Source organism: Rhamphochromis sp. 'chilingali' (genome assembly GCF_963969265.1).
Source record: "Rhamphochromis sp. 'chilingali' genome assembly, chromosome: 6".
NCBI lineage: Eukaryota > Metazoa > Chordata > Actinopteri > Cichliformes > Cichlidae > Rhamphochromis > Rhamphochromis sp. 'chilingali'.
In genome coordinates this window covers 30002974-30028771 of record NC_137933.1, presented here as the reverse complement: position 1 = coordinate 30028771, position 25798 = coordinate 30002974, and the positions used below count along the sequence as shown (strand labels likewise).

The 25798-nt window shown below is 40.4% G+C and overlaps 1 protein-coding gene across 5 annotated transcripts; it reads right to left on the bottom strand.

The window, feature by feature from the left end:
• Window positions 1-1369: 1369 nt before the first annotated feature.
• On the bottom strand, window positions 1370-25133 carry esrp2 (epithelial splicing regulatory protein 2). Of its 5 annotated transcripts, none has more exons than XM_080885596.1 (17): window positions 24958-25132; window positions 24626-24778; window positions 24036-24164; window positions 16908-17021; window positions 16367-16481; window positions 15755-15850; window positions 14728-14782; window positions 14101-14208; window positions 13400-13532; window positions 13078-13120; window positions 9515-9816; window positions 8682-8915; window positions 8162-8360; window positions 4942-5146; window positions 4589-4778; window positions 3503-3603; window positions 2672-2811 (listed from the first exon to the last, which is right to left on the bottom strand). In XM_080885596.1, exons 2-16 carry the CDS (start codon window positions 24755-24757, stop codon window positions 3517-3519), a joined length of 2142 nt encoding a protein of 713 aa, XP_080741722.1. In that variant the 5' UTR covers window positions 24758-24778; window positions 24958-25132; the 3' UTR covers window positions 2672-2811; window positions 3503-3516. The 5 variants fall into 5 exon arrangements, with proteins under 5 accessions (XP_080741720.1, XP_080741719.1, XP_080741722.1 ...); XM_080885595.1 differs by having other exon boundaries at window positions 14101-14211; window positions 24958-25131; XM_080885594.1 differs by lacking the exon at window positions 3503-3603 and having other exon boundaries at window positions 1370-2811; window positions 24958-25133.
• Between the last annotated feature and the right edge of the window lie 665 nt (window positions 25134-25798).

Genomic DNA, 25798 nt, shown 5'->3' with positions numbered 1-25798 from the left:
TGCTTTTTTCCAGTTTCTTTTTTTAATATCATAAAATACCTTCTGGAGTCTGGTCTCTGCACTGAGCAGATGTGCATTTATTTGCGTACTTATTTTAGCATTTTTCGAATCACCTTTAATTTCAGTGATCAGAAAGAGTGCAGGTTCAGTCGCAAATGTCCCCACTTTCCCCGAAATTAAACTTTGCCACTTTTGCTGCTGCTGCAGAGACTGATTCTTTGTGTCGTCTCTCTCTACAGTTGTTCCACTCACGCTGTGCCAAAGATGTCCCGAAATTAAACTGAAGAAGGAAACGCATTTCAGTTGTGGTTATGTGTCCGTCTACGTACGCGTTTCCTTTTGCTCTGACACCTTTGAACCTCTGAATTTCGGTTCCCAGAACTACGTGAAAAATTGAAACCGTTCTTTGGCGCCATCTACTGAAACTTTAACGTGCTGCAGCTGGCGGTAGCGCTCACATCTAGAATTAGTTTTTTTAAAATCTGCTCTTAATTTGAAATAAGTCTAGATCCAACAGGTCGCCTGTTGGGTTGTTTCTTTTGAGAATCTCTGATGTCCACGCTTGGCTTGCTCTACAATTCAACAGGACTTTGTTGCTTATTTACAGACATTCTTTTGACCGCTTCAGCTGTAACAGGTAATCAACCCATCTAGTCTTAAGGGTAGGGTTGGGCTTGTTGTACTGTGTTTTAATGGCACATTTTCAAAGAATAGATCCTTTCAATTTTCTTCTGCTTATCTAGTTATCAATACCCTGGACAGGTAACCAGTCTATCACAGAGGTAAGGCAGAGATTCATGTCCACATTCACACCTATTTTTGGACTGTGGAGGAACCCACTTAGACATGGGGAGAACATGCAAACTGCACACAAAGGCCACAGACTAGATTCGATCCCATGACATGACAGCGTTACAGTGGCCGCAGGTTTGTCGGCTACACATCCGCAATGCGAATCTTCCACCATCTTTGTGATGTTCCACCATCACAAAGATGCTCTATTGGATTAAAATATGGGGATTAGGATTGTGGAGCTTTATGACACCAACACAGAAGGTCATCTTGACCTTATATGCACAATTGGAGTGAGTTGCAACCATTTGATTGGCTAATTAGATAACATTTATAGGCAGGTAAACAAGTGGACCTAACAAGATGGCCTCTTACTTTAAGTGATAATCCAAATGCCTCTAGGTGGGTTGATAGTAGCCTAAAATATGTTGAGGTTGAAATACATCACTCATCAGCATTTTGAGAAAAAAAACAAACAAACAAACAAAAAACCCAAAACAAACACCAGGAGTAGAAGTTACTAGAAATCAGTTTTTTGCATTTGTCTCTAAATAAGAACAACTAACACAGATCATTGTCAACACTTTTTATTCTTTACAGTCTATACATAGATCTAAATTCAGGCAAGTCTCAAACTTGCTACAAAAAGAAATATCTCCTCTGCCACCAGAGGTTGCCCTAGCCTCTTTTGGGCCAGTATAGCACTCTGGGTGATGTAGGCGCAGTAAAGGTGAAAAACTAAGTGAGCTGTCAGAGGGCCTGCCACAGGAAAAACTCATGCAGCTTTACACAGTACTCTGATAGGAATTAAAGCATGCTACAGACAGACATAAATATTCTGGAGACAAGAACAAAAGACATACAGTAGCTAATTATAAACAACTTTAGGAAACACATGTTCATTTGATAACAAAATCTTAGTTTTTGTAAAGAAATGACATTAATAAAAATATAATTATTTTATTGTGCTACTCTGTTAAAGACACTCAGTTCTTCAAGTCTGACTGAAGCAAAAAGAAATCTGTAGTGCTTGGAAAAAGTCTAAATAGGATGACAGTATGTTGTACATAAATGTTTTTTTTTTTTTTATAGAAAACAGTTGTGCATTAGTTGCTCCTGTTGCACAGCTGTGTATAAACTAGTAGTCCCTGAAGCTCAAAGTTATGTCAAATTAATTCATGACAGTTTACAAGTACAAGTGTACAGTTATACTCTCTTTCAGTAGTCTAAGTCACACTTTATGGCTTTTTCTCTTTTCAGTGTTACAAATACACTGCTGCAGGCCACCAGATAATAAACAAAAGCCTACGCATGCACGCAGCTGTGCTTGCACAGAGCGAACACACAGGAAATCCCACACTGCTGCAAAGTGAAAATTTAGAAATATACATAAATGACTGTGTGTAGAAGTTTGTTGTTTTTGTATTTTGTTTTTGTTTGGTTTTTTACAACCTCAAGCATTCCAGGATGAACATCTGTACAGTTTTATGGGGAACACATGCAGTGTGCATTTAAATGATCATCCACATTTAGGTTTGTCCACACTCCTTACTCTCTCTTCTCCACAACCAGCTATTACAGTTGGTGCAAACACATAGAAATGCTATACATGACATCCACAAAGTGACATGAACCTGAAAATCTGAGCGTAAGTAGATGCTCAAATTCCAACAGCAGCTTCAGGAGTGCCAGTACCAGTAGTGTCAGGTGTGAAAAGCAGATCGTGGAAAAATGAGAGGAGCAATAGCTGTTTGACAGAGTATCGGAATAACCGGAGGTTGAAGAGGTGTTTGCAGGAGAGTGCTCTTTGGTGGGATGCTAAATTGAGCGAGGTGGAAGGAGATGGAGGGCTAGTGGTCAGTTACAGAAGGCCAAGTGGACCTGCTGCCCATAGAAGGGGTGGTTGGAGCGCTCGGCTACAGCCTGCCTGGCGATCTCCTCACTGGGGAAGGTGATCAAGGCCTCGCCGCTGCATTGCCCACTGAAGTTATACAAGATGAGAACGGCGTCTGGCTGAAGCTGCAGGGGGAAAAAAAAGTGATGAAGTCAGTAAGTGTATTTTTAATGTAACTGGAGCATAAAAACACCAGGGGGAGCCCACAAAGCAGAGGAGGAATAATGCACTGGGAAAAGACTATCTCATCAAACCGGTCCAGTCAGAAAGCAACCAAAAGTTTGAAGAGAGAAGCAGAGCACATGCTGTTCTCAGAGACCTGAAACCCACAAGGCAGGTTTAGATGCAACACAATCATTGGTTAGTTTGCATGCATTCGGATCCTGCACCAAAATCCGCTCAATGCAACAAAGGAGCTTGCATTCCTTCAGACATGCAGGTATGTATCAATCCACTGATCACAACAGCAGTGACAGCAGCAACAATCCATGAAGCTTTATCAATCACATGTCACAGCATTACAAAGGGAGACCGTCATAACATTTTCTTTTGTGAATACAGCCAAAAGTAATGATTGACAGCATGAAATAGACTGGATCACTTTAACAGTGCAGAATCATGATCAGCTCCTACTGCAATTTATACATCAGTGATTCAAAGTCTAAATACTGTCTTGGAAGTACTTGTTGACAATTTTAAAGCTAGTAGCCATTTGTATCTGATGTCGTGCGACGGCCAAAACAGTAAGATGTTAGTCAAGTCTAGGACATGCACTCTCCCTCCACTCCGCTGCTCTAGTCCGGAGGCTCTTCTTACCTTGGGGCGAGTCCCTAAAGACAGAGCCATTCTTTGGGCTGAATCAGACTCCTGGCCTGTTCGCTCATCTGAACCACGCCGCTGTACTCGTCAGGGGCATACTACAGATACAGCATAATGACGGACACACAGTCAGGGTGGGACCCCTCCACATTGTTTCACACATGGCAGTACACAGTTTTGGGAAAAATATGTTACATGTTATTTGAAGGAGGAAAAACAAAGCACACACACGCCTGAGTAGGTGTCATTTTAACTACAGTGTTTAGTTGAGGGGAGTGTGTGGTAAAGGATACCAGTGGCGGTATGGGAATAGTTTTCTCACCCAGGACCAGTGTGAGAGTAGCTATTGTAGCCAGAAAAACACACTCCAACAGGGATACAATTGCAATGGTTCAGCCAACAGTGTCTCACTCACACACACACACACACACACACACACACACACACACACACACACACACACACACACACACACACACACACGCTACTTCCAACAATCTTGAGTGTGCAACTCAAAACAAGTTTATTTTTCTGAACCTGATATTTGCACAGATTTATAAAACACATGAACCGTGAAGACCAAAAGCAGACCGCAGATTTTTGCCCCAACAACAGCAGCAACAACAACAACCACCCTATGACACCTCAGACCCCACCCCTCTCCCTCCCCATCTTGGGAAATGTCTGATGCCACACCTATCAGTGTTCATACCTGCTTCAGGGGACTCCACCTAACTTGGACTGGCGGCATTAGACACGGGAAGCAAACAGGAGGGGGAAGAGCACAAGTGCACACATGTCCCTTTAATTGAGTAGTACTATAGTGTAATTTTGCAATAAAAACACAGAAGTAAATGCGCCGAATGGTTCAACAGTTAGAAACTTTCACGTGGCACTCACCCACTGTGGGAAGAGTAACTACCAAATTATTGCAAGAAACTGACAACAATTATCCTGTCACTATTCAAGGCGTTATCTCAAAAGCTTGATACATCCAAATACAAGACAAAGCTTTTCAAGTATATGGCTCCACATTTCCTGTGAATTAAAACATGCTTTCATTTCAGAGTTCCATGTACTGACCTGGTATCCCTGGAAAAAGCTGAGGATGTCCTTGACTCCAGTATTGTAGGGCAGACCCTGCATCCTGACCAGGGCACCATGCTGGGGTAATACAGGAGAGGCGGCAGCTGCAGCATGGTGGGGCTGAGCTGCAACTGCCACTGCAGGTGAAGCTGCAAAGTAGCCAACTGTGGAGGGAGACACTGGAGGGCTGGAGAGCAAATGGGAATAAGTGGAAAAGCAAAGTTATGATGAATACTAAAATTGCCACCTCACAGTTGTATTCTTCTGCCAGCCTGTGATGCTGCAGTTTAACCTTTGACCTTTATCAGTTTGTCACATTCGACATGTGCTTTAGATCACAATGTACTTACCTGGGGTAATAGGCAGTGTAGTTCATGTTCATGTTCATATAGAGATGTGGCTGAGGGGGGTAGTATGCCAGAGTGTGAGCAGGGCTGTGTGCGGTGGTCTGAGGAGGTCTGGGAGCGGCAAGCAGGGGAGGCTGGTAGAGGGCAGCTTCAGAGAGAATGGCAGGTGGAGTGGGGAATGCAGCATAGGCAGTGGGGGGAGACAGACCTACAGAAAGAGACAGAGGTATGCATGTGTAAGGTGTGTGTACAGTCCGCCACAAGTAAAGTGCTGTCAAGCATATGAATCAACTGAGCATGCTGCACAACTGTCTCTGGATAAACTGCAGAAGCTGTCATAAACATGTCACAACACATTCCTACGGTTGACAAACTTAGGACTGCAAAATTGTGTTAGATGTCAGCGTTCAAACAGCTCTGAAAGGTAAAATAAATCAGACTAAGAAACAAATGTAGAGCAGCTGCTGCACACAAAAAGGAAACAATGGCCTTTTTGAGTAGAGCATTTCACATACTGCACCTTTAAGGTAGTCAAACATGTAGGGATGCACTGATTATAACCCAACTATAAAACTAAAAACTAAAACCATAACTATAAAAATAAGATCTAGGCCAGAAAAAACTACTTGAAAGCCCCTAAAGACCCATCAGAATTTATTTACGTAGCTCACAGTGTCCTTCATGGTGCAGTGTAAACACGCACAAATGATGGCACAGATCTATTTACAGACAAACAGCCACTACGTGTGCGAAACTGTGGGCAGTTCCAGTGTTAGTCAGGCAACATGGTACCAGCACTGCTGATCTTCTGGCAGCATTTTTGGGGTCAGTTTGAGTAAAATTATGTTCAAAAAGATATTACCCCAATTCTTAATTCTAGTTAAGATATAGGCGAAAAAGCAAAACAACCTTTATTAAGTAGGTATTTAGCAAATTTAACAAAGTGTCAACATTTGATAATTAAAAAAACAAAACAAAATAACCTCTAGTAGCAGCTACATTATATCAGTGAATTCCAGCATGGTACCGTGATGGGATGCTACCTGTGCAACAAGTCCAGCTGGGATATTTCAACACTACTAAATATTCCAAAGTCAACTGTTAAAGTGGAAGTGACTGGGAACGACAGCCACTGAGCCAAGAAGCGGTAGGCCATGTAAAATCAAAGACTGGGGTCAGCGGATGGTAAGGCTCATAGTGAGCAGAGGTCACCAACTTTCTGCAGTGTCAGTCGCTACCTCCAATCGTCATGTGGCCAGCAAAAGTGTAGTGTGTAGAGAGCTTTGTGGAACGGGTTTCCAAGGACAAGGAGCTACATCCATCCTTACATTACCAAACACAATGTAAAGAGTCAGATGCAGTGTTGTAAAGCACTGGGTTCTGGTGTTGTCTGTGCAGATGCTTGCAAAGGACTGTTGTTGTATATAAGCGTGTTCCAATAACTTAAGAACCTTTGTAATCCAAGTAGCAGCATAACTGTAACTGTAATGTGAGTTAGGGCTGGATTATATCATACCGTTCACGGTAATACCGGTGTAATTTTGGGCAACGATAGGAAAATGAAATATCGCAATAGAATATGGGTAAAACGCGCATGCGTAGTGCCTTTGTTTACATACGGACATGGCGGTGACGCAGAATGAGAAGAGCGAAAGCGGATCGTTAAATGAAACAGATGAACCAGAACTGGTTTGTAAAAATGCTGTGACTTCAGTGGTGTGGAACTGGTTTAGCTTTCGTCCGTCAGATACACAACAAAGCACTATTTTTGGTAGCGCATGCTAGCGAGCCGTCGTTATTACCGTGTTTTTTGGAAAATACGGCACATTTAAAATCAATCCTTTGATTTTTCTGAAAATCGACAGTGCCCCTTATAATCCCGTGTGCCTTATGTATGAATTCTGGTTGTGTTTACTGACCTCGAAACGATTTTATGTGGTACACGGCGCTCGAAGATCTGTCAAATGTTTCAGTACGACTTTGCTAAGCTACGAAGCCGCACCGCTTGATGGATTGTCAAAGCATTACGGCTATCGTAGGCAGAGCTTCGAGGAGTGATACGTACTGTGCTTCAACATAATATTACCGTATTGTGTCTGTATAACCTCTTTTTAAGTTTTGTGGATATTATACATGGTTATGCTGAGGATATGTCGGCCAGTTTCCACTGGAAATGCCTTTTGGTTAAACTGTCAGCAAGGAATTTGCACTGTTAAATTTTTATATAACTTTAATGCACATAAAAAACAGCTGCTTGTTTAAGTGAAAATACATTGATGGGGTTTTTTGCACTAATAAAGTTGTGGAGTTGTAAAGCATTTTGTCTATTGTCAATTATATCGTCAGTTATATCGTTATCGCAAATTTTCAAATGTATACCGTGATAAATATTTTTGGTCATATCGCCCTGCTCTAATGTGAGTGTTGAATTTAGTGCAGTGCCTTACTGAAAAATGTAAGGTGATTACAGTGAAGACTTGCTTTGGAACGAACTACACCCAACACTGTCGAAGCATGAATGACCTGTGATTGACAAGTTGTTAGCCATACTCTGAATGTCCTCATTTATGGCTAATAATGTCTATAATTTTCAAAATGAACCTTGTGGTTTATGACCTGAAACTAGCAACAGAGTCTATGAAGGAATCAGGAAAGTGTGCAGCAAAGAAAATGAGCTCCGTTTATCCATAGACTTCTATACAACCGGGCACCTTTTTGCAAACGGAGCACTCCGCCTATGCTGCCCATTAAAAAGAATGCAGATTTAAGGCGCTTGCACACTGGCCTCACCTTTCATTTGAATATGACCTATGGCTTTGTTTTGTTTACAGAGGTCAAGAGTCTGATTGAACACAAATACAGGCACCTTTTCACTAACCACTATTTAACATGCTCACCACTAAACAAAGTACAGCTGAAGCTAAGATGTTGGTAAAGTGTGACTTAAAGATGATGAAATTCAGTGTTATTGGGGGGAAAAAAGAAATTCAGTGTTATTACAGCTCATTCTTAGGGAGACTTTAATCCTTGTACAAGACTGGCCTTTCTATTCAGTGTTGGCATGTTTTAATCTGGTGGAGAAGTGCTAGAACCAGAAAAGATTAAGCAGAATTTCCAACATGGTAGCATGGTTTTCAGATATTATTATCATCATCATCATCAATCAATCAAATGTTACTGCAACTCTTGCTTATGTGGACCTTATTTGGCGTTTCTGACTTACAGGGAAGCTTGCAGGGGGGTGGGGAGAGGCCGCTGCGGTTCAGAGTTCCACCCATCAGGACAATGCTCATTTCCTCTGTGGAGCACTGGAAGACTTCCACATACCGGTCCTTCATTGTCTTTTTATGGCACTTTTGGGCTACCATAAATGCCTTGTCAGGTGACTTCATCTGGATGAAGGCATCACCAGAGGGCCGTCCCTGCACAGACAGGGGTAGAAATCCAATTAACAAATGACTGAATGAATGTGTGTTTGTGTGAAGTGTAAGTAAATCTGTGGGGAAAATAATTTTAACAGTACATTGAGCTGTTCTGGACTTGCAAATATTGCCCCTCCCAATTTTTTATTTTTACTTTGTTTTATTTTGGTAACATTTACAAAACTTTTTCTCATTTTTAGAGATTTACGATGAAGATGTAAGTGAAAATGCTGTATGGCTGTTATTTTTAAAGACAGTATTAAGATATAGAGCTTTAATATTACAAGTATGCCTGGGCCCATGACTCTCTAATAGGCTGACCTGTTGGTTGAGGACCATGTGGACTCCGTGGGGTTTGATGTCAACAGTGTGCTCTCCCATGAACTCCAGGATATCTTCAATGCCAGCAGTGTAGGGCAGACCACGGAGGCGTACGCAGTCGCGAGTGCTGCTGGCTGCTGGAAGGAACGGAGGTGTTGTGAGGACTGGGACAGGCATGATTGGCGAAGGGGGCAGTGTGGAGATCAGAGGTGTGGACATGTAGCGGTTCAGAACCTGGAAAGCACAGACACATACAAAACAAATAAATAAATAAATAAATAAATAAATGAATCTTGACTGCATATGCAACAAGCATTAAAAAATGTACAACAAATACATAAACAGTAACCGAGTGTCATGGTGACTAAAAAAAATAAATACACACACATTGCACAAATGATTTTGTCATCTACAGTATTGCACAAACTCCAGTATTGTCTGATTTATTAATACCTCGCACTCTGGATACTATGTTTTCTCACTTCTCTATGTTGCCATAACACCATTTATTTGGAAACCCAAGGAAACAGCTGCTGTGGACCTCAGGCCATGGTGACTGTCATAACTTTCTCTCACACTTGCACAAAAACGACTTTCTTAGGCTATTCTGAGAGCACTAAAGAATCAATTGAAAGTGTATTACACAACACAAACCCATCTAATAAGTATCTTGCACGGGAAACTTTCTTCTTCTTTTTTTTGTTTTTGGAGTAGCACATCTTTTTCTTGCATTACAACGAGAATCTAAGCGCAAACAGTTATATGTTGTCTTTTTGTTACATCAAAAACTACAGCTAGAAAAACTTTCAGGCCACACAACTGGAAGAATGTACCTGTTGCACCTCTGCTGCAGTGCTCCGAAACAGCTCGATATAACGCTTCCCGAGGATCTGTTTGTGTTTCTTCAGCGCATTCTGGGCATACTCTTCACAGGAAAAGAGCACAAAGGCGTCACCAGTGGGTCGCCCATCTGGGTACTTAACAAACAGCAGACCCTCGGTGCCATCTGTAACTGGGCTCTCAGGACCAAGGAAGGCCAACACGTCCTGTGGTGTGGCAGTGAATGGTAATCCCCGCATACGGATAATCACTTGATTCTCCTTGGACAGGAACTGGGCCACCTCATTAGATGTACCTATAGTCACAGAGGACAGGAAGGATAAAGCTCGCTACACCATAGGGCCTCCAAAAATCACTTTGTAATTCTCAAAAAGTCCTATTCACTCTCTGCTGACTAAGTTACTTTTAACAGCCACCCTGAAAGTAAATCTTGTTATATGGAGTATTTGCATTTGTCATAGTTGATCAGTCCACAAGTTAGGAACAACAAAGCTGAGTCATAAATCAGACTTTTGACTCAGTAACAATGCAACCAAGGGACAGGAAGTGTGACTGTGATTCCTCTGGTTGTATAGATCCATATATTTAATGAAGTTTTTGAATTGCTGTCGGGACAATCATTCAATTCCAGTGACCCAAAAGAAAAGCTGAAAACTGAGGATTTAACAAACATGAAGCATTAAATGCACGCCATCATATTTCAACTCAGCCTAAAACAAAGTAGTGGATCAACTAAGTAACCTATAGATGCCATTTATGCCATGTCAGCTAGTCTACAATATTAAATATCTGAAAAATCAAGGTATTTTATGTTATCACCCACAAATTATAAAATTTCAACATTTCCTGCAATCCATTAAATTCTAAACTATAAACAAAAATACAAGCTGCGGTAGAAAAGGCACACAAGTAATGCAGCACGCAGTTCGTTTCTGCATGTGTGGTGTACAGAGAAAGCACAGATCAGTGCTGTGCTCAAAGACAGACTGTACAGTTTAATGCACAATAAATTAGTATGGAATCAGGGTTTGACATGTAAACCTTTGGGGCAAGCTTGGCTAAGAGAAATGAAGCTGAAAGAAATGCTAAAAATGCCTGTATTTTGCAGCCATGTATAATTTGTAAAGTGACTTCTAAAGAAACTTAAGCTGTCACTTTTTATTGTAAGAGAGATATGAATGTGTGTCTTAAAGTTTATGGTTACCCATTTACATTTTGATATACAATTTTTATTCGTTTATCAAGAATAGCATAAAACAACACAACCAAACAGAGAAGAAGAAAGAGTTGGGACAAATCATTTGGCAAATAAGAAAGCAAAGGGGTCCAAACATTGAGAAAGAGACCCTCATTTCCTCCTAAAATAGCAGCAGTTCTTTCGTGAGGAATAACTTTAAATAATTCTCTGTACCACAACGTCACAGAGGGAGGTTTATCCTTAACCCAATTAATGAGAATACATTTCCTAGCTACCAGCAATAGTTTGTGACATAATTTGCGCTGCAAGTGATTCAATGTTAATTCTTTTGAGGGTAGGCCGAGAAGAAAGTACCCGGGGTCCCTTTGAATCAGGTTGTTAAAAATATTACTTAGTTCTTGAGATATGAAGCTCCAAAATCTTTTGATTAATTTACATTCCCAAAAGTAATGAAAAAAAGTGCCAGTTTCTTTTTGACATTTACTACAAAGATGGGAAATATGAGGTGCAATCTTATGCAAGACATTAGGAGCTATATAAAGGCGATGTATGATTTTGTATTGGGTTTCTCGCAAGCGGTTACAAGTAAAAGTGGAACTACTCATGTTAATGGCTCCTTTCCACTCCTCTTCGGTATATTGATTATTAAGATCTCTCTCCCATTTATAAATAGCGCTCAGTGTGTTGCTACTAAGAGTATATAGGAGAGAGTAAAAAGCTGAGATAAAATGAGTTCTGTCTTTTCGCTTAATAAGAAATGTCTCAATATCATCATATATAACTATTTCTGAAGACTGTGGAATTCTAGAATGAACAAAATTACGAACCTGGAGAAAGCCAAAAAAGTGGTCTCTAGGAATATTAAAATTTGACTGCAATTGGACCCATTTAATGTTGAGAATTTAAATCCAATTCAAAACTGGAGAAAACAGCAAATATTAAGGAACAACTCTTAAGCTGCTTGAAATTGTGATACTGGTTAATAAAAGATCATTAAAGATAAACAGATGAGGTTACAATTACATACATCTTATTAAATGAAGTTAATTGTTAAGAAGGCTGCCCAGCCTGACACTTGTGACCAGCGTTGCCCACGGACACATTTAACTTAACCAAGTTAAATTTTTCTCTTTGGTTTACAGTTTCTGTAAATTGTGTCCCTCATTTGGTGTGCTTCCAGGCAAGATCAGTTTGGGTGTGAGACAAAAACAGCAAAAAGAGGCTATATTTACTTGGATCAGCCTTTAAAGAGAAGGTTTACAGACACAAATGGTCTTGTTCCACCACAAAGTCAATTATAAACAGTAAGATTTATAAAATGTGCAGTAACAAATGCAGAAAGTATAAAAGTACATAGAAAAAAAAGAAACTTCACAACTAATCAGATCAAGAATTTAAATGACTCATCTCCAGATATTAATTTTATATGATATGTGATCAGGTTAATATAATTTTTGGTTCAATGGCTTTAATATTTCTTCTTTATTGATCCTGTTTCTTCCACCTTTACTCAGTAAACTCAGATCGGCAGCCTAAAGGTATTTTTGCAGAGGATGGAAAAATGTTAGATCTTTCAATTTCAAGCTTTACATCCAAAACAATGAAACAATTTAATCTACACATCTGTTTACATGTTTACTGCTTTCATTTATCATGCATTGTGTCTGCTTCTCCACTGTTTGCTTAAAGTTCACTGTGCTATCGATATGTATTGATTCTTAACCCACTGACTAAAGTCCAGGGTCCAACAAGCAGCCAGTGTAAGTTCTCTGCTGCAAGCGGCTGTTCTTCTTTTGACTGCTATCTCTACCCTTGTGTTACTACTGGCTTCCTCTCAGGCCCCGGGCCATGCCTTTGTCTCTTCACACCCATTTTGTGTTAGCACCGAGTTGGTCCTTTTACTGGGCGACAGCCCTCTTTCCCTCAGGGGGAATGGAGCCGGAGGCTAAACTGAACAGAACAGGTGAACTGCTGTTAGCCCAGAATAAAATTTCTTTCCAAGTGGCCTCAGAGGGGTTGGCCTAGGGAAGGGGAGATTAGCAAGGGATGGGGGCTGTGGGGGATACACCTCACAAAGCGCCTTTCATTAGTCTGAGATAAGGGAGCCACTGGGATGAGGCAAACACACAGGTAACAGGAGAGTTAGAGCACAGAGGAGATTTCTCTCCTTCTTTTAAGAGAGCAAAGTGGTGAACTTTTACAGATGCGAGAGGGTGGGTTTTTTTTCCTTTTTCAAAAGTGCAGGAAATCCATGAAACAAAATGCTACCTCACACTGAGAAAGTCTTTCAGTATGACCATGTAATCATGGTCAGGTGAGAGGAGAAAAAGAAAAAAAAAAAAAACCCTGAAATCTGACCTCCAGCAATCTTGAGGAATTCCTCTCCTGTGGCCTTGTAGACCTGAAAAACACGAGATGAAAACTTAATATGAATATGTGACTACGATTTCAGGCAAAAATCAAATAGACACGTCAATCACCCAACTTTTAAGCAAGGAAAGAAGAAAAATCACGTCACAAAACTCCTTCATAAAACTGATGGTATTAATTTGATTAAATCTCACATTCGGCTCGAGTTCTTAATGACATCAAAAGAGGACTCTAATCAGATTTTTTTTTTTTTAATTCCCCCCCAAAAAAACTACACCATGGAGCCACAATTGAACTGAGAGAACCTCACCTCAATGTAGCGGCTGCCCATGTGGTGTTTGTGGCGCTCCAATGCCAGGTCTCGGTGTTCAGAGTTGATGAAGCGAACTAAGGCCTCGCCATTCCTCCTGCCCTGAGCATTAAGACACAGCGCCACACCACCCCTGAAACACAAGGGCACCGATAAATGAATGCAAGGGACAATTACCTATATCTGCTGGGTTCTCAAACAAAATCTTCTCCATCTTAAATTTCTACCACCGTGACTGTCTTTTCATATCATCGCCATCAAAAACTCTAACAAAGCCTGACTAAGTCATTAATTCAGCAAAACTAGCATTTTGTAATCTGGCAGTTAATATAACATCTGTTATGCCTCCAGTCTTTTAGCTCTGTGTGAACAGATTGGCTGCTGCCAGTATATTGTGAAGGCATAGCATGTCAGACTCTCAGACAGAAAAAGCATAATACCAGAAATATTTCTAGAAATCATTTTAACAGTGGATGTTAAAAAGATGACTAGCAAAGATTAGGCTGTACTTGGACACAGCAATTGTTTCAACAAGGTCAGGTTTCCATTGGGCTTTAAAAGCATTTCATAATCTGGAAAGTATTTTAAAGGAAAGAGTAACAGAATAAAGTTCCCCTAACTGCAAACGTTGACAAATTCTGTGACTAACATGTTAAAGGCTCCAAAGACATTTTGATAGATGAGCACAAAATCCAACGTACTTGGCGATGTTGAGGCCTTTAAAGAAGCGAGCAATGTCTTGGTCTGAGGACTGCCATGGAAGCCCTCGTGCTCTGATCACAGCCTCACTGTCCACTGGCTCAGTCTTACTGCTGCACCAAACACCATGTGGGGAAAATTTAAATAAATAAAACTATTAATAGTTTATTTATATATATAAAATAATGTGTGCAGAATATTCAAAGCCTTGCTGGAAATGACTGGGATTTAGGGAAAACAAACAGAAAAACCTTGATTCTTGTTGCGTTTAAACAGATCGAGTAGACAAGAGGCCACTCAGAGTAAGTGCTAAACACAGTAACACACTCCCATGATTAAATGTCAGAAGGTTGTCGAGGTGAGAGGCTTTTGGTTTTCTGAGAACAGCAGGATTTGGTGCTCTGCTATAAGATATCCTGGTAAGCACTTGATGGCAAAGTTGGACAGGTTTAATAACACACCTGTGGTTTCCTTGTTGCTGTAATCAATGCTAAGAGCCGGAGAGGTCTGAGACCCGAATGTGGTCGAGGGGGGTTGTCAGACTAAACAGCACTGCCTGGCTGCAGGTGTGGCAAGAAACTACACAGAGATGGACTGAGATAATATTTGTGTTGAAGGTCGATACATACCATGTGCCTGAGTCAAACTTGTAGTTCACTGTTTCAACACAGGAGAATTTGTGATCTAAAAAAAGCAAAAGCAAAACAGCATTATATTATGGGATGTGTTTTTGGCTTACGCACGTCCAACGCTCCCTCTCATGTAGAGAGGAGCACAACACAAACTTGTAATACCCAGAAACACACTTGGCTGTGATAACAGTGATAGAGTCGGAGCGCTCTGGCTCAGTTTAAAGTTTGACATGTTTTCATTGTTACATATGTTGCCTCACTTTACTTGTATGTACAAAACTTTTGACAAACAAGTGCTACTTTGTAACACGCATTTTGACAGTGGGTCACAATAAAAAAAAATAAATAAATAGTAGTACTTGTTCCTTAAATAGAAATAATATAATCAAGGCACGGTTTAATCATTAACCAACTATCACAGTCACTCTTTTACTTTCTTCCCCATGTGTGGTGTATGTTTAGTAGTTGGGATAATTCAAAGAAAAGAACAGAGGCTCACTCGTCATAACATCTTTAGCTCAGATGACACGATTATTTCTGCATTTAAAGTTATTTTTCTTCAGTCAGTATGGCCATTTTTATTTTTTGAACATGTGATCTTATGAATATGAACCTGTATGTTCACGTGGATAAAATCAGTAACCATGTGAAGAAGAAAAAGGATGTTAAAACCTTAACTGTAGCATTCTCCTTTGACTATTTAGCTAGTGTGTAATTTCAGTGTTAGAAATTAATGACAAAATTCCACTTTGTACATTAACATGGTTAAATGTTTGTTGTATAAACATGAGGGCTTCCAGTTTCCATATTCTTCCTGCTGTGGGCTAATGCAAAGACACAGTTCTGATTATATCAAAGGTAGTCATAGTGTGTTAACACAAAGTACGGTCTCCTTGATCACTTCACTGCTCTCCCCATCAGTCAGTTTGTCTTCTTTCTGTGCCTAATTTAGTTTCAGCTACTAGGTATTAAGCATCTTGTTCAGTGTGAGGTTACTTGAGATAGAAGGCCTGTCATTACTTACTGTGGGGCTCAGCCAGTATGCAGAGCGTCAGCTGCACCATGCTCCTCACCTCCCTCACCCCTATCGACTCCTCTGACACAGCAGGGAGACCAACATCTGCACACAGAGTTAAGGCTGCATCCCAGTTTTTATTCTGACTACATGTTGATATTTTACTACCTTTTACTTGCTAAACTATTATATAGTATTTCAGAAAAGTATAAACACTCTGTTATTACGACTCTGTTATTTGTCAGGATTATTTAGGATTATAAAATGTCCTATTTCAGTGACATGGTAAATGATAAATGGCCTGTATTTGTATAGCGCTTTACTTAGTCCCTAAGGACCCCCCAAAGCGCTTTACACTACATTCATTAACCCATCCACACACACTCTTGGTGATGGCAAGCTACATTGTAGGCACAGCTGCCCTGGGGCGCACTGATAGAGACGAGGCTGCCGGACACTGGCGCCACCGGGCCCTCTGACCACCACCCGTATGCAACGGGTGAAGTGTCTTGACCAAGGACACAACGACTGAAACTGTCCGAGCCAGGGCTCGAATTGGCAACCTTCCGATTACAAGACGAACTGCCAACTCTTGAGCCACGACAGGCTAGCAAAGGATACATTCCAACATCGAGGTGAGTGTGAGCTTCTGCGCTAGGCCAGCATTTGGGCAGCATTTGTGAAACTCCTTTCTCACATCCACAAATGAAAAGAATATTTCAGGTAGGACCAGATTCTGGATAGGAACAAACAAAAAGAAAGTTACTTAGTGCAGCAAAATGAGGGTTTGGAAATCTGATATGGAAACTGGATACAGCAGGATGCTAATAAACAAGCAGCTGAAGAGGAGAGAATTTGGATGGAGAGGGTATGTGCACACTAGCATCACACTGTGCTACTGAATAGGAGGTAAATGTAAGTCAAATGGCTATAATTAGTTAGTAATACGAAATCAGTGCACGCCAATTTATTACAAACTATAATAAAACTGAACTGAAGTAATCAAAGGGAAAAATGTAGTTTCTACTATTGAGTCATGATTCACAAGACTTGTTTCAAATATTAAAAAAAAAAATACTGGAAATATTTCTAAAATCCTATATTTTTATATGTTACTCTCTATGTGTCTCCAGTTTATGGAACAATGGAGTGAAATAATCACCTTTTTGGAAGCTTCTGGGTGGAGGGCCTGACGAATGACAAGGGGACTGTCCACACAAAGTGTGTACGTGGTCCTGCCAAGGCATTTTACTTCTGATGACACTGACTGCTGGAACTGCACAGATACAGAGAGAGGAAGGAGAAAGGCCACTTTAAGACTGACTGGAGTATTTTTATCCTTCACACAAAAAAAAAAAAAAAAAAAAAAAAAAAAAAGCAGAACTGTGATTGAAATGGCACCATATTTAAATTGCCTAAAAGTATATTTTAAAGAGCAAGAGAGAAGAAAAGCTAATGGGAAGTAATCCAAAATAAAGTGGGACTTAAAATCATTCCACTTGCGTCACCTACGGTGTACAAATGAGAATCTGTTAGTGTACTTGAGATCTAAAGACAGAAAAGTGAAGGTGGTGTTGTGTTTGACATTTGTCTCCTCATTACAAGCGACGCTCGTCTAACAGGTTTCAGTGTTTGCCCAGTGAGGGAGGGTGCAGACAAAAGGGAGGAATTATTACAGCACTGATCACCAGCACCACAGTTTTCTCTTTGTACAGTAGCAGCCAGACGAGTTAAAATCCCAACCCATACAAGTCAAACCTGCTGGTCTCCACTTTGCATAAACACTGATGGCCTCGCCACCCAGTCCCAAATACCATCACCTCCCACATAGCCATGCTTATTTGTAACTACAACATTTATTAAGCCCCCTTCCTTGTATTTTGTCAACCTGTATTGGCAGCAGTTAACTGCCAATGAAGGACACCTCTTGTACAGAAAAACAAATCACTTGCAAAAAAGTTGCAATCAAATTTTCCATCACATTTTCATACCGTTTTGGCCACCATATTATGAGAAAAACATTTATTATTATTAATAATAATAATAATAATAATAATAATAATAATAATAATAATAATAATAGACTGCATTTATATAGCGCTTTTCAAGGCACCCAAAGCGCTTTACAATGCCACTATTCATTCACTCTCGCATTCACACACTGGTGGAGGCAAGCTACAGTTGTAGCCACAGCTGCCCTGGGGCAGACTGACAGAAGCGAGGCTGCCATATCGCGCCATCGGCCCCTCTGGCCCCCTTTAAATGTTTTACAAACTTTCTTTGGCTTCCCACCATTTCATGCTGCTTCATAAAGCTGGGAGTTCACTTATTGTTGACACAGCATTTGATTTATAGCAAGCTGCTGTTGGTAGCATTAGGCTTCTTAAAGTTAGGATACTTGTGGAAAATAATTTGGAAAGAAAACTGGTGAATTAGAGGAAAAATAAAGGTCAGAGCTGAATAAAGAGGCAGTGCTTGGCTCCTCTCTAAAAGCAGTTTGTGGCTTTGCAGCTTGCAAAATAGGTACAATGTCAACGTAATGGCAAGTTTTCTCAAGACCCCTGCTTTAACTCATGTGCAAACTTGAAACAGACTCCAACCAACTTTCAGGGACCTGTAGCTCCAGATAATATCACCATAAGCAAAACAGAACACATATTGGAGAATAGCATTAACAAATAAACAAGAAAACCCAGAACACTCAAAATCATCTTTGAACCATACCTGCTTTTTGGCAGCATCTTCTAACAAGGAAAGAAATGCTTCGGGGTTAGATTAGAGGGGTTTTAGGATGGATGGACAGAAACATGTAAGAGTTTTTATTAAAGGAGTCATTGCAACATTGGAGAAACCACATGCTCAGCTATGAATGAAACAAATGCACAACCTAATTAGCAAAAACATACACAAACAATTTACGTAACCATTCCCAGAGTTGTGTTAAAGATAGTGGTTTACAGGTGATATGCAAACCACATGAAAAGTAACTCTACTATTCATTGTTCATCAAGATGAAAACCCTCTGCAGTCAATGCATTAATCATTACACTCAAAATAGGCTGCAAATGCAAAAGGAAAAGACAGTTATGCAACTTAAATCCACGACCGCTGAACTGCCCCAAAGATGCAAAGCATCATTTTTGCAAGTTACTTTTTACTTCAGGTGTGTGTGAGTGATTCAGTTTATGTATACTTATTTTTAAAAAAAAGATAGAGACAAAAAGTTATAGAGATCAGCTTAGTGCAATATGTATGGACTTAAAATTAGTTTCTATTTCATGTGTACAGCGATAACAGCACTAATATTTGCTCACAGCCATTCATGCAGCTCCACCTTTGCTTTTGTCTAAAGCCGGATTACTGAGAGAAAAGCTATAGAGGATGTAGAGACACACCCTCTCTTTCTCCACAGTGTCAAAATCCACGTTTAAAAAGAGCAAACACGAAGAACAGAAAATTAATCAAACAGCGATATCACAGACAAGAGCCAAACTCATAAAGTGACCACTGAAAAAGGGCCAGTGCTTCTAGATTAATCTGGTTTTATTTTTAATATTTAGCTAAAGTCTTTTTCTTCTCAGGACTGTTGGTGTTTATTCTGCCTGCAGCACGCTCCAGTTCTGAATTAACAACGCTGTTAATTCATTATTCCTCACTAGCAAACCTGTCAAAAATGGCTGTTCATTAATAATAATAATAATAATAATAATAATAATAATAATAATAATAATAATAGATTGGATTTTATATAGCGCTTTCCAAGGCACCCAAAGCGCTTTACAATACCACTATTCATTCACTCTCACATTCACACACTGGTGGAGGCAAGCTACAGTTGTAGCCACAGCTGCCCTGGGGCAGACTGACAGAAGAGAGGCTGCCATATCGCGCCATCAGCCCCTCTGGCCAACACCAGTAGGCAAGTAGGGTAAAGTGTCTTGCCCAAGGACACAACGACCAGGACAGAGAGTCCAGGGATCGAACCGGCGACCTTCCGGTTACAGATGCGATTCCCAACCCCCTGAGCCACGGTCGCCCCATCCTGATGTGATCACCCATATCACAGTTGATGTTTGGTGATGCCCCTTTATAATCTGCAGACTTATCTTTGTTTGAATGAACCAAAAATATTTGTTTGAAGTTGCACATGTTATAGTTTTGCGATTTCTAATTGCTTTCATTTTTATTTTGTTTTGACTTTTTGTTTTTAATTTTAGCTCAGATTCAGTTTCCAGAATGGCTTTGCTCATTTCTCTTGAGTTTTCATTTGCTCAGTCAAATGCTTGGTTTTAATTTAGTTTTTAATTTTAGAGTTCGCTTTTGGTGACTCAGTCTTCTGAACATACAAAGTCTCATGAATGACCTTCAAAGACCTTCTCAGGCTCTGAACAACTTTTAATTTTTCAGCTAAAATGTTTTTTCACAAGTAGTTTTTAAAAGTAAAAGTTTACTTTTAGTTTAGTTTTGCACATTAATGGTGCAACTTTGCGTCTCACTCTCCTCTGAAAGCACTTTTCATGGATAAGTGGGAGGAAGTGGCCTTTGAACATAGTCCTATCAGAGCTTGCGCTCTACTGTAGCTGGACTGTTTGTATGTAGAGGTGAGGTAAGGTGGTGGTGACTGAAACAACCTCTGATAAGAGCGGCTGGGAGTGTCCGAGCAATATCTTTGGGAAACTTTCAACACGCTTACACCACCGAACACGTGACATGGTCTTCACACTGTTTGCAACTATAGGCCAAAAATCACATGGGAAATGTTTTACAACAGTAAGCTAGTTTGCCCTCCTTCACAAGTGATCGCCCTACTATGAGCTCTACTAGCTACAAGAGCACAATTTGTTCGGCAGCTCGCTGGAAAATGAAGCCAAGGCAGTAGCGTCACACGAATTTGTGCAATTCCCCTAAATGGCCACTTAAAGCTTGCCCTGAAGGCAAATCAGTGTCTTTAACTTCTGTTAAAATGCCCAACTTTCCATTTTTTGTGTTCTATGTTCCAGGTATGTGTTTTTCCTCCTTTTGTTGTTTCTTACAGGTGCAGCAGCTGGAAACACATTGTGCTTTTCTATTTGTGCTGCATCGTTTTATATTTTCTTCCCCCTGTCAGCTTAGACTTTGTCATATTACACATAAAATAGAAAAACTGAAATAATACTTGAAATGAATAAATAAACAGATAAAGCCCAACTTTAAACATTTGATTTTAAACTTTACAGCCAGTTTCCCTTGAATTTTTATATACCTCACCTGTTTAATTTGTAAAATGGTTAAAACATTCATTATTAACAGCATGACCACTTGGTCTGAAAGGTGAATACTGTCAGTGACCGGCCTCACCTCAGCTAAATCGAGTCACAAAACTTGACTTCTTGACTCTGTTTGCGTGTTGTTGCCTTTTGGAACATTTTAATGCAATTTTTGCTGAAGTTAAGATGTCAAGTAGGCTTTGTGTGCGGTAAAGCCCATCCTAGAAGTTTGCCTCTAGTATAGGTGGCTGAAAAGTTAATATTTTAATAAAAATCTGTTACTTCACACAAATATAGTACCTATATTTGCAACATGTAATGCCTTGGCCAGAGGGGCCGATGGCACGATATGGCAGCCTCGCTTCTGTCAGTCTGCCCCAGGGCAGCTGTGGCTACAACTGTAGCTTGCCTCCACCAGTGTATGAATGTGAGAGTGAATGAATAGTGGAATTGTAAAGTGCTTTGGGTGCCTTGAAAAGTGCTATATAAATCCAATCCATTATTATTATTATTATTATTATTATTGCTAATCAAGTTTGCTTGTATTGGCTGAACTTAGCTTTATATTGTCTTGTTCAAATATGGCCACCAACAAAAATTTAAGGGTTCAAAACCAGGCTTCCCAAATCAGTGCGAGCCGTGAGGGCGCATAACATAATAAGAAACATAAATTCTATTTGTTCTTGCACTGTGAAGACTGAAAACTCACTGTAGGATCTGCAGTGGATCCAAATATATTCAATATCTTCCTTCTGCAGTTGTTGTAATAAACAGTCTTCCTTTCACATACTAATTAACGGCATGTTTGATTTAGACACACCCAGCAGAAGTAACAGAGCTGTGATGATGAATTGGCATAACTATTTGTGTTAGCACAAATCTGTCATCTTTACAAGGCTTTTTGCTGAAATATTCAAATCCTGGTTGTGTGCGAGACTTTCGTGTGATTCATCATAAGAAGCATGTCACAACTTGGCTGCCTTTGTAAGTGAGAACCAAATGTTATTAACTTGGATTACTGGATACATTTCTGAAACAGGTGAAACATTTCTATATGCCGTGACTGCATACGAATGTGATATTTCAGCTTCACAGTAATGTAGATACAGTCTCACATCACATGACATTTTTCATAAACACGCTACACGTTGTGTTGCAAGCTGAACAAACCCACACCCTCACAGTCAGAAATAGCTTCGTTACAGCTAAATACAAATTTATTCTGAAAAACATGAGTGGCCTGCAGGTGTGATATGCAAACTATACTGTAAAAAGTGTTACAGCTACAGTGACCTACACATATTTTTGGACTATCGTGCTCCACACAAACCTGTTCTGACAGGAGCCTGGTACATTTGTTTGGTATCAAAAAAAAGAAGGAAAAAAAGACAAGTGTGACAAGTTTCTATACCCAGTGCACCTGCACTGCTGGAAACTGAAAGCTCACCAACCACATAGGAGGTTAAAATAATTTTGCTGAGCTGCAAATATAGGGTTGAAAAATGCCTACATATGCTTATATCTATTCTACACCTTGAAATAGAATGATGTACGGTACATCCTGTGGGTTGTTTTTTTTTTTTTTTACTGTGCTGCTTTTTGTATGCAATGGCAAAGCATCATGCAAAACATATCAGTCTGTTCTGTGTAGGAAAATTAACACACAGTGACTGATAGAAATAGAAGTTTTGACAGTGTTTTGCAGATTGCACCAAAACGTATGGGAGCAAAGTTTTAAACAGTCCTGCTAATCTCTCCAGGCTTCTCTACCTTGATCAATCTTTCACAAAAGAAATGCAGCACATGTCCTTGGGTGCTCTGACCACACAGGTCAATACAATAAGCCCACCACTTTAAAAAAAAAAAAAGAAAAGAAAACAAAAGGCAACTGCTCGTTTCCCTCAATTCTTATAAGTTGGAGTAGGACATCACTTCTAAATTTTAAACATGAGCCAAACAGCTTCTAGACTGTATATCTGAAAAAATGTCAGTTTTCTTCTCTTCCCCCTATCAACAAGGGTAACACTTATCTCTGAGTGACGAGCAGAGAGAGAACGCAACCAATGAGACAAAGGTATGAAAAGACCAAACTGATTGCTTGGGTTAATATTTGAAGGTTCAGCACACAATCTAAGCTGGAGTAGCTGAAGCTGAGGTCTTGGGCGACCTGAATGTACATCAGCATGTAAATGAAAACTGTGGAATGTTACACGCTGGGTATAATAATCCCAGGAGCGTCACTGCTTCAAAATTTCAGAAGGAATTAAATAAGCAATAAAAACAAGAACGCTAAAACCCAAACAGACCTGCAATCAGACCACAACAGCACAAACATTAACACCAACATATTGCTTCACCGTGATAATGAGAGGTTTTTAAAGTACTACTACTGGAGGGGCAGGAATACTGCATGCAGTGTAAATACACACTCCTTTCAAGGGTGGTTGGAAAAAACATGTTTGGCAACATAAGCACTTTTGCCAACATATACCTCCAGACAGTGGGGACTAAGGGTCATAAAGAAGTGTTGTAACCAGGTGCTAAAGATGAAGCCCACAACCTGAAAGCTTCCACCCTCCTGTCTGTGCTGCTGCCTAAAACAGAGGTGCGGTCCCAGGTAAACACTCTGCTTTCCAGATGTCTACAGCATACATGAGGCCTGGGCAAGACTAGACCTGCGACGACTCCTCATCTCCAGACGCCTGAGGCTCTGCCCCATCATAGCTCTTGAGCTCCTGCAAGCCATCAGCAGAGTTTCACTGTCAGGGCTAAACCAATGACACATCTCAACCAGGTGGAACACCACTTTTAAAAAACAAAAAGATCATGTGGGAAATTTGACACTCTTACTCTAGCTTACAGCTTAATACCCAGTCAGGCTTGTCATATCGCATCACGCTCTAGGCAAAAACCTGCCAAAAGAAAGTTTTGTGGGTTTAATAAGCTTCTGGGTTTCCCACAAAATGAGCAGCTGCTGTGGTTTTCATAACCGTATGCATCACTTCAAGTTTCCCAATGCACCTGAAAAGACCAGTGAGACTAACCTGTTGCAGAACTTTGTCCAGTGGCTCAGCTTTGACGATGTCGTCCACAGTCAGCCCAGTCTCCTCTTTACACTGGTCTGTCAGCTCCAAGGTGTCCGGCTTGACAAAACATTTATGAAGCTTCCCGACCTGTGAAAGCATTTAGCGTTTCATGGCGTAGGAATACAGTTTGATGACAAAAAATATGCTAACTTATAGCAAATTAAAGGTCCCCCACATACAGGAAATGACTTGTTTAAAAACAAACAAAACAGAATTGACAATGCAGTCGCAAAAAAAAAAAAGCACTCAATTGTCAATAAAGCGTCGTTTACATCGAGAAGCTGACATATTAAACCAAAAAGGTGTGTTTGCCCCCCATTTTTGTCTGCTTTTTTTTTTTAATTTGGTCGCACACCTGTTAAAAAGGTGCGCTAACGACGGGCAGTAGTAGCGTTAGCTAGCATAACAAGACAAGCGGGCTCCACACGGTTTCAGAGAGCACACCATGTTGATTTAAATGTCAGACTCTACAGGTAGACACTATGCCACAAACACTCTGAATACATAAGAAACCGTACAACGAACGAAGGGGTCAGAAAGGTCCGTACCTTTTTCTCATGTAGATCCACAATTTGCCACACCAAGAGAATTATTTCCCTCTCATCCGAACCCAGTTTACCCCCATTTTCACCAGCTGTTGCCCCAAAGAACACCACCAGAGTATCACTGTGCGAAGCCATCAGGGACCACAAGGGTAAAAACTACAATTAAAGCAAAGATTAAAATAAAAAAAATAACACGAGGGTTCACCTTTTCCAAGTGATAAGAAGAGCGAACAAAAGAGCTGGAAACTCAATTGAGATAAACGGAGAGAGAAAGAAAAAAAGGGGGAGATTATTTTCAGAGGAGCCACGGAAGACTTTGCGGTCAGAGACTCTACCTGTTGCAGTACTTGAGTGTGTTCTATCCAGAGATACTGGTTTAACTGGTAAAGAAGGGTGGAAATCCGTGTTTCCTTCACACGAACGCCATAACAAGCCCGGAGGTTTTTTTTTGTTTTTTTTCTTCCTCCCCTTACTATTTTTTTTTCACCGAGTTACCTGTATGGCTAGGCCTTTGCGCGAGCGGAGCCCCGGGGGCGTCTTCTATTGGCTGGTTCGCAAAGGTGAGGGCGGGACGCTGAGGTGAGTGTTGTGATCTCATTGGCTTATTGGTGCTGTTAAATCCGGAAGTATGTGGAAGACAAAACGGGGCGACGCTCCATGAGGCTTATGCGTACGCTGTGCAGACCACGCCGGGCAACCTGCAGATGTCTCACGGTGATAGTGGAAAAGAAGAGAACAGAATCATACAGGCACATAAAGGTACATTAAAGAGAAACTGAACTGCGGGACAAACTCTGTGCATTTCCATTAAAATTAGTTTTGTGCTACCTGAATTTGCAAAAAAATATAATCTAAAAACAACCCCTTTATGTGCCAGGTGTTGGGCCATTTGGATCACATCTTGTCCAGACATTTGCTTTAACCCATGTCAAACTTGATCTCAAACGTGACTAGGGTAAGAGCAGTTAGTTAGGGACTTCTGCTCCAGCTGTAATTCAGTGGGCACGGTGACAGAAAATACTCCAGCATGTTTATTCTCTAAAAAGGTGTTCAGACACTACATGTTTATGCCAGTGTGGAACTTTGATGCAACGAAAGTGTTTCTGCGCACAAATTCACACTTATCATTTCACTGTTTGCTTCCTTGTCTTCAGATAATGTTATTTCACTTCCAGA

What these genes read in the sequence shown, in the direction of transcription:
- esrp2 (XM_080885593.1), bottom strand. Translation starts at nt 24,757, where the DNA reads ATGGCTTCGCACAGTGATACTCTGGTGGTGTTCTTTGGGGCAACAGCT. An exon ending in CATACTGGCTGAGCCCCACA is followed by an intron (nt 14,783 to 15,754) that starts GTAAGTAATGAC and finishes TGCTTTTTTTAG; the next exon opens with ATCACAAATTCTCCTGTGTT. An exon ending in ACCCCCCTGCAAGCTTCCCT is followed by an intron (nt 5,147 to 8,161) that starts GTAAGTCAGAAA and finishes CTCTTTCTGTAG; the next exon opens with GTCTGTCTCCCCCCACTGCC.